Source organism: Lonchura striata, chromosome Z (genome assembly GCF_050655825.1).
Source record: "Lonchura striata isolate lonStrDom1 chromosome Z, ASM5065582v1, whole genome shotgun sequence".
NCBI lineage: Eukaryota > Metazoa > Chordata > Aves > Passeriformes > Estrildidae > Lonchura > Lonchura striata.
Genome location: NC_140740.1, coordinates 59,185,122 through 59,199,197, shown reverse-complemented (window position 1 = coordinate 59,199,197; position 14,076 = coordinate 59,185,122). Strand labels below are relative to the sequence as shown.

The following is a 14,076-nucleotide window of genomic DNA, read 5'->3' as shown; positions in this document are numbered from 1 at the left end:
CAAAAGTTGAAGGAATACAGGTAGTTTTGAGAATGTATGCAGATAAAGATGTTGAAGTCTTACTGTGAGCTACGAAACAGGAAAACAAAAACCACTGAAATAAAAAAATGTTTGCTTTGTTTTCTTTTAAGTAAATAATGAGAGTGGTAAATTAATCTCATGTATTTCATCTTCCTGACCCTTCTTGGGTAATTAGAATCTAATTAATTCTAAATAGAATTTTCTAACATGTCATTAGTATTAGATGAACTGATTAATTACAGAGCCATAATAATACAAATAAGATTATTTACAGGCAGCACAACATGAAAATACAATTTAGAAGAATAACAAAAGCAAGATAGATAATAACAGGAACAACCCACAGAAACATATAAGAAATATATGCCAAATATAAGAAACGAAGAGAATGGAGAAAGCATAGAAAGCACTGAAATAAATTTCAAATGCACATAGCAGCAAACAATACTAAACCAGCCTTCAGAGAAACTTGTAGTAGCTTCTGTCAGACTTAAACTGGGATTCCAATTAATGTAACAGACCTTTCCAAAGATTGTGTGCTTGTTGTTAAGTTCATCTGCACGACCCAATGTAAAGAAAAATTGACTCCCGTTATCATGGGGCCCAGCATTTGCCATAGCAACAAGTCCTCTTCGATTAAATCGCAATCGTGAGTGGAACTCATCCTGGTAAAAGCAGGATAGAAAAGAGAATGAGTTCAGTATTAAGCTATCTTTTCACTCCTTTAGCTGCAGCATGATAGGAGATAGGAGTGACACTACTTACATCAACATGCACACACAAAAAATGCTGCTAATTTTCTTTTAAATTCAGACAGTAATAAATCCCAAGTATTTTGAAGCTCAATGCTAGAATTATACTTAGAAGTTCCTACTATGAGCAGTAAAAATTACTTTTTGTCAGTATTTCTAATCCCTAGTGCCTCTCATGATGGAAACAAATGAACAATCTTCAAAAGAAACCATAAACCAACAATCAACAAAAACCAAACAAAAAATTAGAAACTAAATTATCAATAACATAAAGACACATTACTAATCAAAAAAATTTTAAGTTCTGTCTTGTTAATTTTATCTTTTTTCAGTTATTGCCTAAAAATCAATTGTTATTCATTATTTTTTTTTGCATTTGTTATCCTCCAATATTAAGAAAATAAAAAACATTTTAAAAAGTAACTGCATTTCATACACTTCTCGCAAAAATACTATTCTTGACAATCACTGTATTTATGGGAAAACTGAATTTAAATCCTAATTCATGTAAAGTTACTAAAAGCACAATAACAGTTTGTAATAGTAGAGTAATGCAAAAATCCATAGGAAGAACATTGTCGAGAATTAGGAAGACAAAATAAGACTCCTTTCAAAGCAAGGCGAACATGTTGAATACCACTGCAATATCACAATTCTAAACACTGCAATACTGAGATACCACTACTTTGAAGCAGCAATGCTACTACAATATTGGTAATTTTTGTTTTGTTCTCTGCTCAGGAACCATTCCCTCCCACAAACTTCAGGCTTGTGCGAAATGCAAAAGTCAGCAAGAAGTTGGAAGGCCTAGAAACAGGCTTTGCAGCTTCAGTCACAAATTAAAGGTGCCTGCCCCACCTGAAATAAAACAGTCAGACAGAACAGAACACAGCTGCTCAGCCTGTGTGTAGCTTTGCTCAGGATCTGAGCCCCCAGGTTTATCATTATACCAGCATAGCTAGATCTAAGAACTCTCAATTTAGAAGGGGATATTCAAACACACTGAAGTAGCACATGAAGGCAACTACTGCTCAAGTATGTGTTTCATGTAACATTTGATTTTTCAGAACTTGGTAGGAATAACAAAGGATAGAGAATACCCAACAAATTCATGTGTAAGTAACAGATACACACCTTGAAAGGAGCTCCATAGACTGACTCTCCTCCTGATCCAGTACCAGTGGGGTCACCCCCTTGCACAATAAAGCCAGGCACTACTCTGTGAAATATTGTGTTATTGTAATACTCTAAAAAAGAAAAAAAAATATATTTTTTAAATACATGTAAGTGGTCTCAAACCCAAACTTTCATACAGATCATGCAGTGATATCCAGAGACTGAAGTTCCAGAAAGCAAATACTGCAACTAGATTCCACTGTTGGCTTCTATTTGTTTCCGTTCTATTCTCCACAGACTTACGAAATCACAATCTGTGGTATCACATGCTTCTTTTGCAAAAAATCCTGCCCATCACTGACAAGATGACCTTGATGAATTACATTCTTTTCAACTTTTAAGATTTTATTAGTGGAATGACACTATCAAAATGCACCAATTTTAAAGGAGAACTAGAAATATGGTGCTGTATCCTGGATGAGATCTCACATACAACATTAGCCATTGGCAATACCCATATACAGATGATTTGCACTTTCACTCACTAGCATAGAACATCTTTAATCACCTGCACTGTATTGAAACTGGTAATTTTTGCAGAATAAAATATGTGGTACATTTTGCTCTCTAAGCTATCTTCTTTTATCTATCTGATAGAGGTTATACGATCATAAGAAAACAAAAGGATTGAAAACAAAACTTTACCTGAATCAAACCCCTGGTTGATATAATAATAATAATAAATAATTCTGTAGCATGTTGCAAGATAAGGCAGGGTGTGCAAATGTTGCAGCATAACTAGACACAGTCATGGATGGTTATATGCTAGGATATTAATGAGAAATACTTAAATGTATTATAAAGCACAAGATGCTTTACAGTAATTAAAAAAAATCAGACTTAAATTAAACCTACTGAGCACATATGAACCTTTATCATGGGCTTAGAAATTCCTTTACCATTGCAAAAAGTCTCAACATTCAGGAAAAGAGACTGGACAAAACAGACTGGATCTATGCTGGAGGCACAAAGCTTAGACTGCTATTTTTGTTTAACATATGAAGGCAAAAAGAACTCTTCACAATTTTACAAATGCTTAAATAGGAGAATAATACCAGTTAGAAAACATATAAAGGCATCAAGCCTTTCATAGATTTTTGTTACAGTTTTCTCAAAAGGGAGCTTCTCATTCAAGAACCCACTAGTTTGCTGTAAAGTTTTACAGAGCTTTTATCAATCAAAAAATACAGTAACTGAAACATAAGGAGTGCTCAGGGAAAAAAGAAAAAAGAAATGATAGTGTAAATTGTGATGCAGAAATGACAGTTTTGGAGAATGGCCAATATTGTATCACTGCCATTTTATGCACACACTGATGTTGTTATAATTTGTAGACATTTGCTGAAAGAAAGCCTCTCAAGACTCAGAAAGACAATGTTTCAATTCTAGGTCATCAGCTTAATTTGAGAAAATCATCCAAAATTTTTATTTTTTTTCTCCACTAGCTTCATTGGTAACCTTGAAAAACATTGCCAGAGTGTTAACTAATAATTTCTGAACACAAATAAACTTATTGACATACTAAAGTCAAAATATAATTATGACCTCTATTTTACAGAAAGGGCACAAAGATCACGTAGTAATTAATTTCAACAGCTCCCCACCCCATTCAATCATTACCTTCCATACATAGCTGGATGAAATTTCTGCATGCTTTTGGTGCTTCTTTTGACCATAATTCTATATCTATCTCTCCTGCAGTAGTTCTCAGCAAAACCTATAAACACACAGATAAATGAAGACTCAGTTTACTGTAACTTAGTCACTGATCAAAGGTAAAACTGCCCAAAAAAATTAAATCTGAATTTGTTATATTTGTAAGAGTGATATATATTTAAGTATGTCAGGTAGCTACTGTTAGTTCTAACTAGCATTTCCAGAACTTGAGATACAGCTCTGAATCAATATGTATAATAAAGATGTATAATATAGTTGTAATAACATAACATAATATAACATAACATAACATAGCATAACACATAACATAAGATGGCTGATGCTTCACAGAAACTTTAGATACCCTTTATCATTTCTATAATGAAACAGCATGGGGAAAAAGAAGCCATAAATATCCAGATATTGCCCTTACAAGGAACATAATATCCAGTGAGAGATCATAACAAAATTAAGGAGGTAAACTATAATCCGAAGCAGATTAAATTAAAAAATTAAATTAAAATTAAATTAAAAATTAAATTAAAAACTCCGAGGACTGCTCTGTGTTATGTCTCCAAACATCACGCCACATGCTTTGACTCTGGCAGCCTCAAAGAAGTAATTTTAACCAAACCAATCAACCACAGAAACAACGACCTCTCCACCCCCAATCACCACCACCACCACCACCATCACTATCATCACCACCACCCCAGCTCGTGTTCCTCTCGCCTGTCCCCCCATAACCCTACAACATACAGCTTCTCCAGGATTTCACCCAGGCAGCCTCACCTTCCCGTTGGTAGGCGGCTCCTGGATGTAGATGTTGCTCATGGTGGGGAAAGGAGCGGCCCGGCCGGCGAGCCCTCCCCAGCAGCCGGACCCGCTTCGCCGCCGCCAGCACTTCCTACCGCCCCGAGCCGCCCGCCATGCTGGGCGCCCCTATGCAGCCCAGGGGAGGGGGGACGAAATTGCACAAGCCGAAGAAAGGATGAAGGAACGAGTCCTCGGCCAGAGGCTTTCCGAGATTCACTGAGAAACAACGTGTCTGGGGAAATGTCGGCAGGCTTCTCCACACCTCTCGGGTCTCCCAGCGTTGCTCCCGCCCTAGGGGCGCTGAGGTCCCCTGCCTTCCCTGGGAGTGGTACGATCCGGGAGTGCGCCGGGCAAAGCCTTCCGGTGGGGACAGGCGTCGCTGCGCTTGCGGGCCGGTGCAGCGCGGCGAGAAGGGCGCGATGGCTCTGCCGGGTGAGGGGCGGCCGGCCCCGGCCCCGCAGCCCGGCACGGGAACGAGCGGCGGGGCCGGGACAGCCGGGACAGCCGGCGGGGAGGGCGCGCTGCTGTGCGCGGCGCTGGGAAGCGTGTGGGAGGCGGCGGGCGCTGCTCCGGTCCGGGCTGGCGGGGCAGCGGCAGGAAGATGGAGGTGGAGATGGATGAGGTGGAGGTGGAGATGAGCTGGAGGTGGAGATGAGCTGGAGATGGATGAGGTGGAGGTGGAGATGAGCTGGAGATGGATGAGGTGGGGCCGTGCCCGCGCTGGCAGGGGCAGCCGGGGGCGCTGCGGGGCCCGTCCCGAGGCTCGGGGATCCCGGCGCCGCGCTGCCATCGCCTCCTCTGAGGCTGGAGCGAGAGCGCGGTGGCTGGCAGACTTGGCTTTTCCCTAATGCTTGTGTCCCAGTAGATGGTTCTTGTGGGTCAGGGCAGGCAGAAACACCTGCGCGATGTGCAAGGTGTTCAGGTCTGTGTTGGCCATTGCTCCGTAGTGTGCTCTTGCCCTGAAAACAGGGCAGTGTTTGGTTCGAGAACAGCCGAACAGGCCTGAGCCTTGGTGATCTGCTTCTCTGATTAAACGAAGGCCTTCATAAGCTTGTTCCCTTTCTAGAAGGGGTTTTTGAGGAAGACGTGTTTGCATTCAAAGGTTTCCACAGGTTTTCTTTTCAGTCTTACTCTCCAGTGAATGAAGTCCTTAGTTCTGTACCACTTGTTAATTGTCTTGAGAATTAAGATATGGGAAGGAGTGAGAAAGGAAGCTTCTTGCAATTAGTTTGCTTTTAGTCAGCTAAAATTTCATCTAGTCTAAGCTCCTGCTTCTAACATTATTATTTAAAGCCTAAAACAGTAACAAAATTTCAGTCGCAGGAATCTGGTAGGAATATTTGACGACAATATTTACATTCTTGTCATCTGCTGGGTATCTCTTGAAAGGAAAGCCTGCCTCACACGGGAGATGTCTCTAGTGTGCACATGACTTTACTGACCTCCCTTGGCTGGAATACCAAATCCTTCTTTATGTAGGTCAGCTGTGCAGTGGGGTTGAGGTTGACTCAGAAATATTTCAGAAAATTGGGACAAAGTAGGTGGCTTGAGTGATCTTGTTTTCTAGTCTCAAGGAGTAGTGAACAAGCAAATGCTGGTTTGAGTGTTTTTCTGATGTGACATTGCAGGTTGCGGGTATGCTTTTGCTTTTTATTTTGTGAGTCTTTCTTCTATGTTCCCTACCTCCTTGTATCCCTCATGGGTGTCCTTATAAAGGTAGGCACGAAACAGGTACCTGAACACTGCTGACCTTGAAGGGGATATGTAATACTAAGGGTTTGAGATCTGCTGAAAATCACCTGTTATAGTGGAATTATGGATCTTTGTTGCTTGGCTTTCCAACACTCTTTAAGGCATACACTTGAGTTGTCCAAGTTTCCAAGGTATATTTTTCAACTTGGGGTTTGAAGGTTTCTGTTATTTTGAGTAGAATTTTCTAAAAACAGTGCTTGTTTCAGTAAGTCATAGTTTAAATTAATGTGACCAATGTGCTCAATTTCTGATAGTATATGACTGCTTAAGTTGCTGGGGTTTTTCTACTGTATTCAGTTGGAAGACAGAATGGTTTGATTCTGGGAATTCAGTTGTCACTTTCATTACCAATAGCTTTAATGATTAAAATTAAGATTGATCTGTTGGGGGGTGGGGCAAATCCCTGGTGCGTCTCCTGAATTGTGTCCTGCGGTGTCTGTTTCACTTAACTGTTGTCTCACGTGTGAGAATCACACACTTTCAATACCTAAAATTTGCATTATTCAGATCTTCTTCCTGCTTAGAATCCAGATTTTTCTGTTGCTGACTCTGATTTCTTGCATTTTTTGTGTTTGGTGTCATGTTGTCTGGATTCAGAATAATTTAACAATTTGTTGACTTTTTAATTTCCTTCTTTGTTTTCAAGGATTTATTTTTTGATTTGGTTTGGTCTTTTTAATTGCTTTGTAAGGTCTGTTCTTGTAATTAAAATATGAATCACTTCAGAGTTTCCAGTGAATGTCTGTCAACATCCTTGCAGTGCTGGAATTTATATTATGTGCTACAGATCCCTGGAATGTTAGATATCTCTTACTGTGTTCATACTGTAACTAAACAAGTGGAAAGGTCACAATAAATCAAATTAGGATTTGGCATTAAAATAGATAAGACTAAATGATCTCTAGCAGTTTAAATTAGTCAAGAGTGTTCTGATAGATTACTGCACAGAAAAGTAGGCTTAGAAGTGCAGTTTTTTTTAAGAGATCTTGGTGTACTTAATACTCTTGAGGGGTAATCACTTCTGTCTATGTATTGACATTGTCAAGAAACATTTGAAAGAGACTTGAAGGCTCTCTTCAGCAACACCTAATTGGTGAAATTTTCTCTTTCAGGTGGAAATAAGGATAATATCAGAGCTGGATGCAAGAAGTGTGGCTACCGTAAGTCTGTAATAAGCAATATGAAGTTACAGTGTTTTCTTCAGTTTATGGTGTTGATTGGAACTGCTTTTTGAGGAGAGGGGGGAAAAAAAGGAAAGACGTATTCTCCTTTGTTGCCCAGACATTTGTCAGTTTAAATTACTATGTTATATTTCTTCTGTTTATTTCATGTTCATTTTCTGGTTTATGTCACTTATCATTACTCTTTGAGTTTCTTAGCAAAAAAATTATACTATTATATTTGTACATACTACATTTCAATGCAATTACTTGAGAAACTTTTTTCAAACTTAATTGAAAGTGCCTTCTTTGATATATACTGATATAAGCACTTGTGCTTCTTCTGAATCTGACTGCAAAGAAGCAGGCATTTCAGTTGAAGTTAAGTCCAGTCTAATTCACTAGAAAAAACAATAGTTTAAAATCTGTATAATCATTTACGCTAAGAAAATATTATTTTGTGCATTGTGTATTTCAAGAAACAGCTACCGTTATTGCTTACAAGTTCTGCAATTGGCATTTAGCTCATGCTTTGGATTATACACTAGTTGTAAATGTCTGTGGCTACTTTCATGATTAATGGAGACAGGTCTTAGTGAAGATTTTAAATTTTTAATCACTGATTCTTATTTTTAGAACATTGGAGGAATGGATGCTGTTTTGTACTGAATTGTTTTGAACTTTTAGCTCAGTGAGTTAAGCTGTTCGGATTCTTTATATGAGTGTTACACGGTGACAGGAAAAAAAATTTCTTCATTCTTTCATTTCAGGCTTTTGCGACAAATTTTGTCAATGACTTGCTTTGTGTATCTGTTCCTTCAAAGAACAGTGTATATTAATATAGATTTAGTGCTTTCTTTCTACATGCAGCAAGTATCAGAAATTTTCTGAAAGAGAAGGAAACTTGTCATATCATGTGATCCATGTTTATATGTTCCTAAAAATATCTGTCTTCAAGGTGTAGGTAGTTTGTTATCATCCTTACTAAGAACATGAGCTTATTTCAATTACTACTTGAATTACTGTGTCTCCCAAACCATATCTTCCATTTTTTTAAATTTTACTTTTTAAAAATTTCAATGAGTATTCAGCACAAGGTTTCTAGCTGGTCATGATTATCAAGATGTAACTTAAAAACCAAAAAATACTGGTCAGGCAGTAATTTAGTCAGTATTAAGTGCTGGCTGTTAAAGAGTATGTCTCATGAGTAAATAGGATTCTACCATTTCACTAGACGGAGTTAAGCAATGCAATACTTTCTGTAGTTTTTTAAATATTTCATGCTATAATTTCTTAAGAAAGTACCTAAGACCATTCATTAAAAAATAGAAACTAAAGTTGAAAAAAATCTTCAAATTAGCAGAATAGGAGAGAGGCCATAAAGCACTCTTAAATAGGTTGTGCAATGCTCTTCTATCAAATTCTTGGAGAGTTTTTCAAAGTAAGTATTCTCCTGCCCCTTTCACAGATCACAGACTCCCTTTTTTCCTTTCACTTCTCAAAACTGAATAATACAAAAATCAATTTTCTTTTGTTTTTGATGTTCTTTTGGTAAATTGTAATTTTTATTTTTGTATATTTATTTTGTTCAGCTGGTCATCTGACATTTGAATGTCGAAACTTCCTCCGAGTAGATCCCCAAAGAGATATTGTTTTGGATGTTAGCAGCACTAGCAGCGAAGACAGCGAGGAAGAGGAACTACAGAGATTACAAGCCATGCGTGAAAAAAAGAGTAAGGTGTTTTTTGTGGGTTTTGGATAATAGTCTTCTGACATGCAGAGACTCTCATTTTATCCTTTCTGATAACTCCTTTTAGTTCTTTTGGCCTGTGATTTAAAAATAGGTCTTTTACTTTGTGTTTAGACTTCAGAGGTTTGATACAGCCACACTCTTTTAGTATTATAATTAATTCCTTGTATAGGAAGTTACTAATGTATGTGTTTGGAATATCTCAAAAGGAGCTCCTAAATACAAGAGATTGATTGATATTTTACTAAGAAGAAGCTTAGAATAAAATGACATGTGTGTTCTGAGTTAATCTTCTGATTATGACATATAGTATAAACATCTTCTAACTACTGAGAAATATGACACTTGAATTTCTCTCCAGTTCCTAAGTAGGATTTTGACTGAAACAGCTAGTAGACTGGAATTCAGTCATTTGTATTTTGAGAAGTACTGTTCTATATTTGGAAGGTCTGAGTATCAGCTCCTTGTCAAAGTGAGAATAGATTAATTGTTTATCAGATACTTGAGTTCATTTGAATTTGGACTCCAAAGATGTTGTGCACCTAAGTAAGAAGGGGAGTTTGTTTCACCTCAATGTGTTGTAAATTAATGAACATTATTCTCCTCCACCCTTCTGTTTTTCATTATATTTTGTTCTTTTGTTTTCATATGTGCTGACATTTAGTTCCTACGGAAAATGCTATTTAGAAAGGAAAAGGGATAGATAGAACTCTATAGTTGTACACGTCAAAAGAAGTGGATGGGCTCTTTATCAAGAGTGTTGAATTGGTACTGCAATGGTACTTCCTTGCAATAAGTCTCTTTGGAAAAAATATTTACCACTTGTTATGTATTTTTGAATGTAAAGGTTGGGTTTTTTCCTAAGGTTATTGAAGATGGGTATCTGCAGGAAAAACAGCTATGTCTCACAGCATTGCTGTTTGTGAAACATGAAATAGGGATGTGTGGAGGTAACTCAGGGAAGCCTAACAGAATATTATTTTCTTTATTTGTTCTAGTTTTCAGACTTTGGACATGTATGTTAAATGTTAAAACTGTTAACATACAGAAGAATCACAGAATCACTAGGTTGGAAGAGACCTTAAAGATCATCGAGTTCAACCCATGCCCTAACAGCTCAACTAAGCCATGGCACTGAGTGCCACATCTAGTCTTTTCTTAAACACATCCAGGGATGGTGACTCCACCACCTCCCCAGGCAGACCAATCCAGAACTTTATCACCCTTTTGGTGATAAAGAAGAGATATGAAAACCTGAATCTTGTGTAAATTTATAGGAAAAGGTCTTTTTGCTACATTTTACAGGACTTCCTTCATTTTTAGTGCTTAGATCAATGTCAATATAAGTTGTCTATAAAAGTCCTGCTGCTACTGCAATATATTTCTGAAGTTACTATACTAACCAGAATTTGAGGGAAGGAAAAGAAAGCTTTTTAACAAGAATTCTATAGTAACTTGACATCGCTATTGAACTTACTTTTTTAATGCTGATCTTAATTCAGACAAGTGTTCTGTAAACTTTAACTTTCTACCTATAGATTTAAATGAAGAGGAAGAAAAAAAGAAACAAAAAAGGAAAAGCAAAGAGAAAACAAAATTAAAAAGACCAAGGAAAAGGTAACCTTCACACACTTCTATTGAAAACACAGCTTTAGAAATATTTTTGAGACTTGTGTTTTGTCAGAAAATATTGCTTCTATTGATGCAACTTTCTTTGCAAGTACTTCTTCCATTTGAAAAGTTTTCTTTTTTCCAGTGAGAACTGACTAATGATAAAGCATTGGTAAAATAATGGTAAGGTAAATGTTCTTAGATTAATGCTGGAGTCACAGGCTTTCTGCTGTGGAGTTGGGATCATAGGAGTTTTGAAAGCTCTAGCAAGCTGCAGGTCTGCAGATCAGAAAAAGCAGAACTGCCCCTGACTGTCCAACTCTAAGCAAGCTGTGATGGGAAAAGAACAAGCCAGGAGGATTGTGGGGCTGGTCCCCAACCTAGCCAGTCTGGAGAAGGCTCTCTGAAATTCAGAGACTGTAGGGTTCTTTGTGTGCACACATGCATATGTAAACATACCTGCAGGCACACACATATGTAAGCACACCTGCAGGCTCTGAGTGACTCGCAGTTATCAAAAGGGAAACTTCTGTAAAATTGAACAGGTGTTGAGTTTTTATGTACCTGTTAACATAGAAGCCTAAAATGTCATAATATCCAATGTATTATGAATCTAGATTCTGGCCTGTGGACTGACTTACTTTTTTGGGGTTTTTTTAAGTGACAATATAGATGAGACTAATGTTTCATCATTAAGAAAATTGATAAGAGAATATGCCAGAAACTGCTCTGTAAGGTAACACTGCAAAATGTATATGAAGATTTCCCTCCAAAACAAAGAAACAGGATTTAATACCTGTTGTATTTGCATTTTTCCTTTTCCCTATTTACACTGTGTAGTTCAAATTTCCACTGTTGAAGACATCCCTTACACTTGTGAAGAAATAGAATAGAAAAGAGTCAATCTGGTTGTCAGTTTTCTGAGTAATGAGGCCCACTCTTTTAAAATTTTTAAAAGTTTAATAAGGAATAAAAAAAAAAGTAACAGTGCTGGGTGCATAGCCATAGCCAGATGCATGTGGTTAACTATAACAACTTTTCTTACATTTTAATTGCATTGGTCAAATGCATATTCATGAAGATTATACATACTCAAACATTCCTTTGAGTTTACATGTTCTGGGAATTCTTTAGCTTAGTTCAACTCCTGACCTCATCTTCTTAGATGCGTGATGTGACTTTTGAGAGTCTTGCATTTTATTTCCTCACAATAGTATGAGCTGCAAGAACGTAAAAATTTTTCATAACAGTTTCTCTTACATTTTTGCATCAGGGACATATATCTGAAGGCATTAATTAGCATTGTTAATGCTCATAGGGGATTTTAAAAACAGAAGCTCTATCTTGTTGTCATACTTTATTTTTTGATGGTCTGTACTCTGGGTCTTTCTTTTCTCAAAGACTGAAAACCCAGACAACTTGCCTATTCCATTATTTTTTAATCTGTATTAGAAACATAGTGCTTTTCTGGCATTAAAGTCACATTAGGAAAGTCATAATTTAATTTACACATGCAGACCAAGATACAAGCTTACCAGTGGATGCTACTGTACAAATTCTACACCAAATTCAATTTTTGACATTACAAAAATACTGACACCTTAAATTTTTACTGTGTAATTTTCCTTCTTTAATTACATATTGATCTGCATTTTTTTCCTAGATCTTCCTCATCAAGTTCAGCAGAAGAGGATGAGCCAAAGTCAAAAAAACAAAAATCACACAAAAAAGAAAAGGAAAAGGGTAAAAAGCATAAATCTAAGAAAGGAAAGCATCATAAAAAGGAGAAGAAGAAGAGACGAAAGGAAAAAAGTTCATCTTCTAGCAGTTCGGACAGTTCAAGCAGTGACTGACATGGTGGTCTATTTTTCCTCTCGCTTTTGCAGAGAAGACAATTTTCCTTTCATAGCAAGTTTATTTATGCTTTGCAATGCTGTTTTAAAATGAGATATATATTTTTTTTGAGAAATCTATTGGCATACATCAGAGCATCAAATTATTAGATGGACCATTTTATGAAAAAAATCTGCTTTTCTATTTCAGGTTTATTAATACTAAACCATGCAACTTCTTCACTCATATTTTTAGTTCAGTTGTGATTGTGTGTGAAATCCTTTACAGTAGGATGTAAAGAATGTAAATTCCAGTTTGCAAGCCTTTGTATAGATAGATACGGACTTAAATATGCATAATGTCAGAATGGTGTGTTGTGGTGTGATTTTGGTTACATCAGATTTGGAAATTCAAGTGAGATTTTCTATTACCTTTTAAATAAATGTATGTTTTACACAACATTTTCTGCTTACATACATTAATCAGTAAGAGCAAATATGAATCAGTGTTCAGGGCCTGAGAGGGGAAATGAGCAATGAGAAGCTAAAAAAGATTGAGCCTTCAAAATTATCTTCTAAAATTGATCTAGTCGTAGACTCTGAAACATAATTACACATTCTTTTGGCAGGATAATTATGAGCAAACTGAAAATAAATAGAAGCAAACAAAAGCTATCAATTTTTAAAGTCCTTTTTCCTTGGATTTTGTTCTTTTACAGTTATGGCCATTTCATCTTTGATATAGATGTAAAGGTTTGGTTATCAAAACAAGACTTCTAGTATTAAACTTCAGCTATTTCTTCATTTATGTCAATTGTTATTAGCTTTACTTTGCATGAATCAGACTTTTGAAGGCTAACCCTGGCATAACTCCTGCTGTTGTATAGACCCCAAGTAGTGATTGTACCCTGCTAGTCTACAGCCTCCAAAGCTCTTGCAATACAAAGGTGATGCCAATACAAAAGAGTGCCATTCCCTGTCAGCTTATCTCAGATACAGAATGAAATGTGTATTTCCAGAAAGACAGACAAGAATAAAGCATGAGTAGTATGTGGGGTGGGCATGCCGAGTTCCTAGACTACTGAAGAGTCAGCAACCTGCCTTACAATAAACTCTGAAATGCAAATCAGTCTCTGTCAATACGCACCAGGAAACAAAAGCTGATACTTGGTGTTTCCTTCAGTCATCTATCCCAGTAGTGGAAGCTAAATGTGCACATTGCCAATTGAGCTGCTAAGCTGGGAAACAAACTGAGCTGTAAAATGCACCAAGGCCTGGAATAGCTGAATTGAAACTGAATGAAGCTCTTGTTTCACAAATATCCAAAGGAAATACATATTCACGGTACAAAAATTACAGCTTCAGCATTCTCTGCAATTTGTGAGACTCCAAGGAAAGCCTTTCAGTCTCTTTTCACAGTTTAGAGTACATAATTTCTTCAATGTACTTAGAATAATTGAAAGTTTCTTTCAACACAAATAATGTTGTATAACAGGTATTACTCTAATTTGAATACATATCAGATGATACTCTTCCATACTTAGTAGTTT

General features: G+C 36.9%; 2 protein-coding genes across 2 annotated transcripts in view; one reads left to right on the top strand and one right to left on the bottom strand.

Annotated features, from left to right (window-relative positions):
- Nucleotides 1-4,546, bottom strand: part of CWC27 (CWC27 spliceosome associated cyclophilin) — a 96,286-nt gene extending 91,740 nt beyond the window's left edge. The window contains exons 1-4 of the mRNA XM_021534375.4: nt 4,398-4,546; nt 3,570-3,666; nt 1,908-2,020; nt 543-686 (exon numbers count right to left, since the gene is read on the bottom strand). Of these exons, the coding sequence (XP_021390050.1) occupies nt 543-686; nt 1,908-2,020; nt 3,570-3,666; nt 4,398-4,439 (396 nt within the window). The 5' untranslated portion in view covers nt 4,440-4,546. The remainder of the gene's footprint in view (nt 1-542; nt 687-1,907; nt 2,021-3,569; nt 3,667-4,397) is intronic.
- A 256-nt stretch (nt 4,547-4,802) lies between these two features.
- On the top strand, nt 4,803-12,988 carry SREK1IP1 (SREK1 interacting protein 1). Its single transcript, XM_021534376.4, has 5 exons — nt 4,803-4,853; nt 7,286-7,333; nt 8,926-9,066; nt 10,622-10,700; nt 12,358-12,988. Exons 1-5 carry the CDS (start codon nt 4,841-4,843, stop codon nt 12,545-12,547), a joined length of 471 nt encoding a protein of 156 aa, XP_021390051.1. The 5' UTR covers nt 4,803-4,840; the 3' UTR covers nt 12,548-12,988.
- The last annotated feature ends 1,088 nt before the right edge of the window (nt 12,989-14,076 follow it).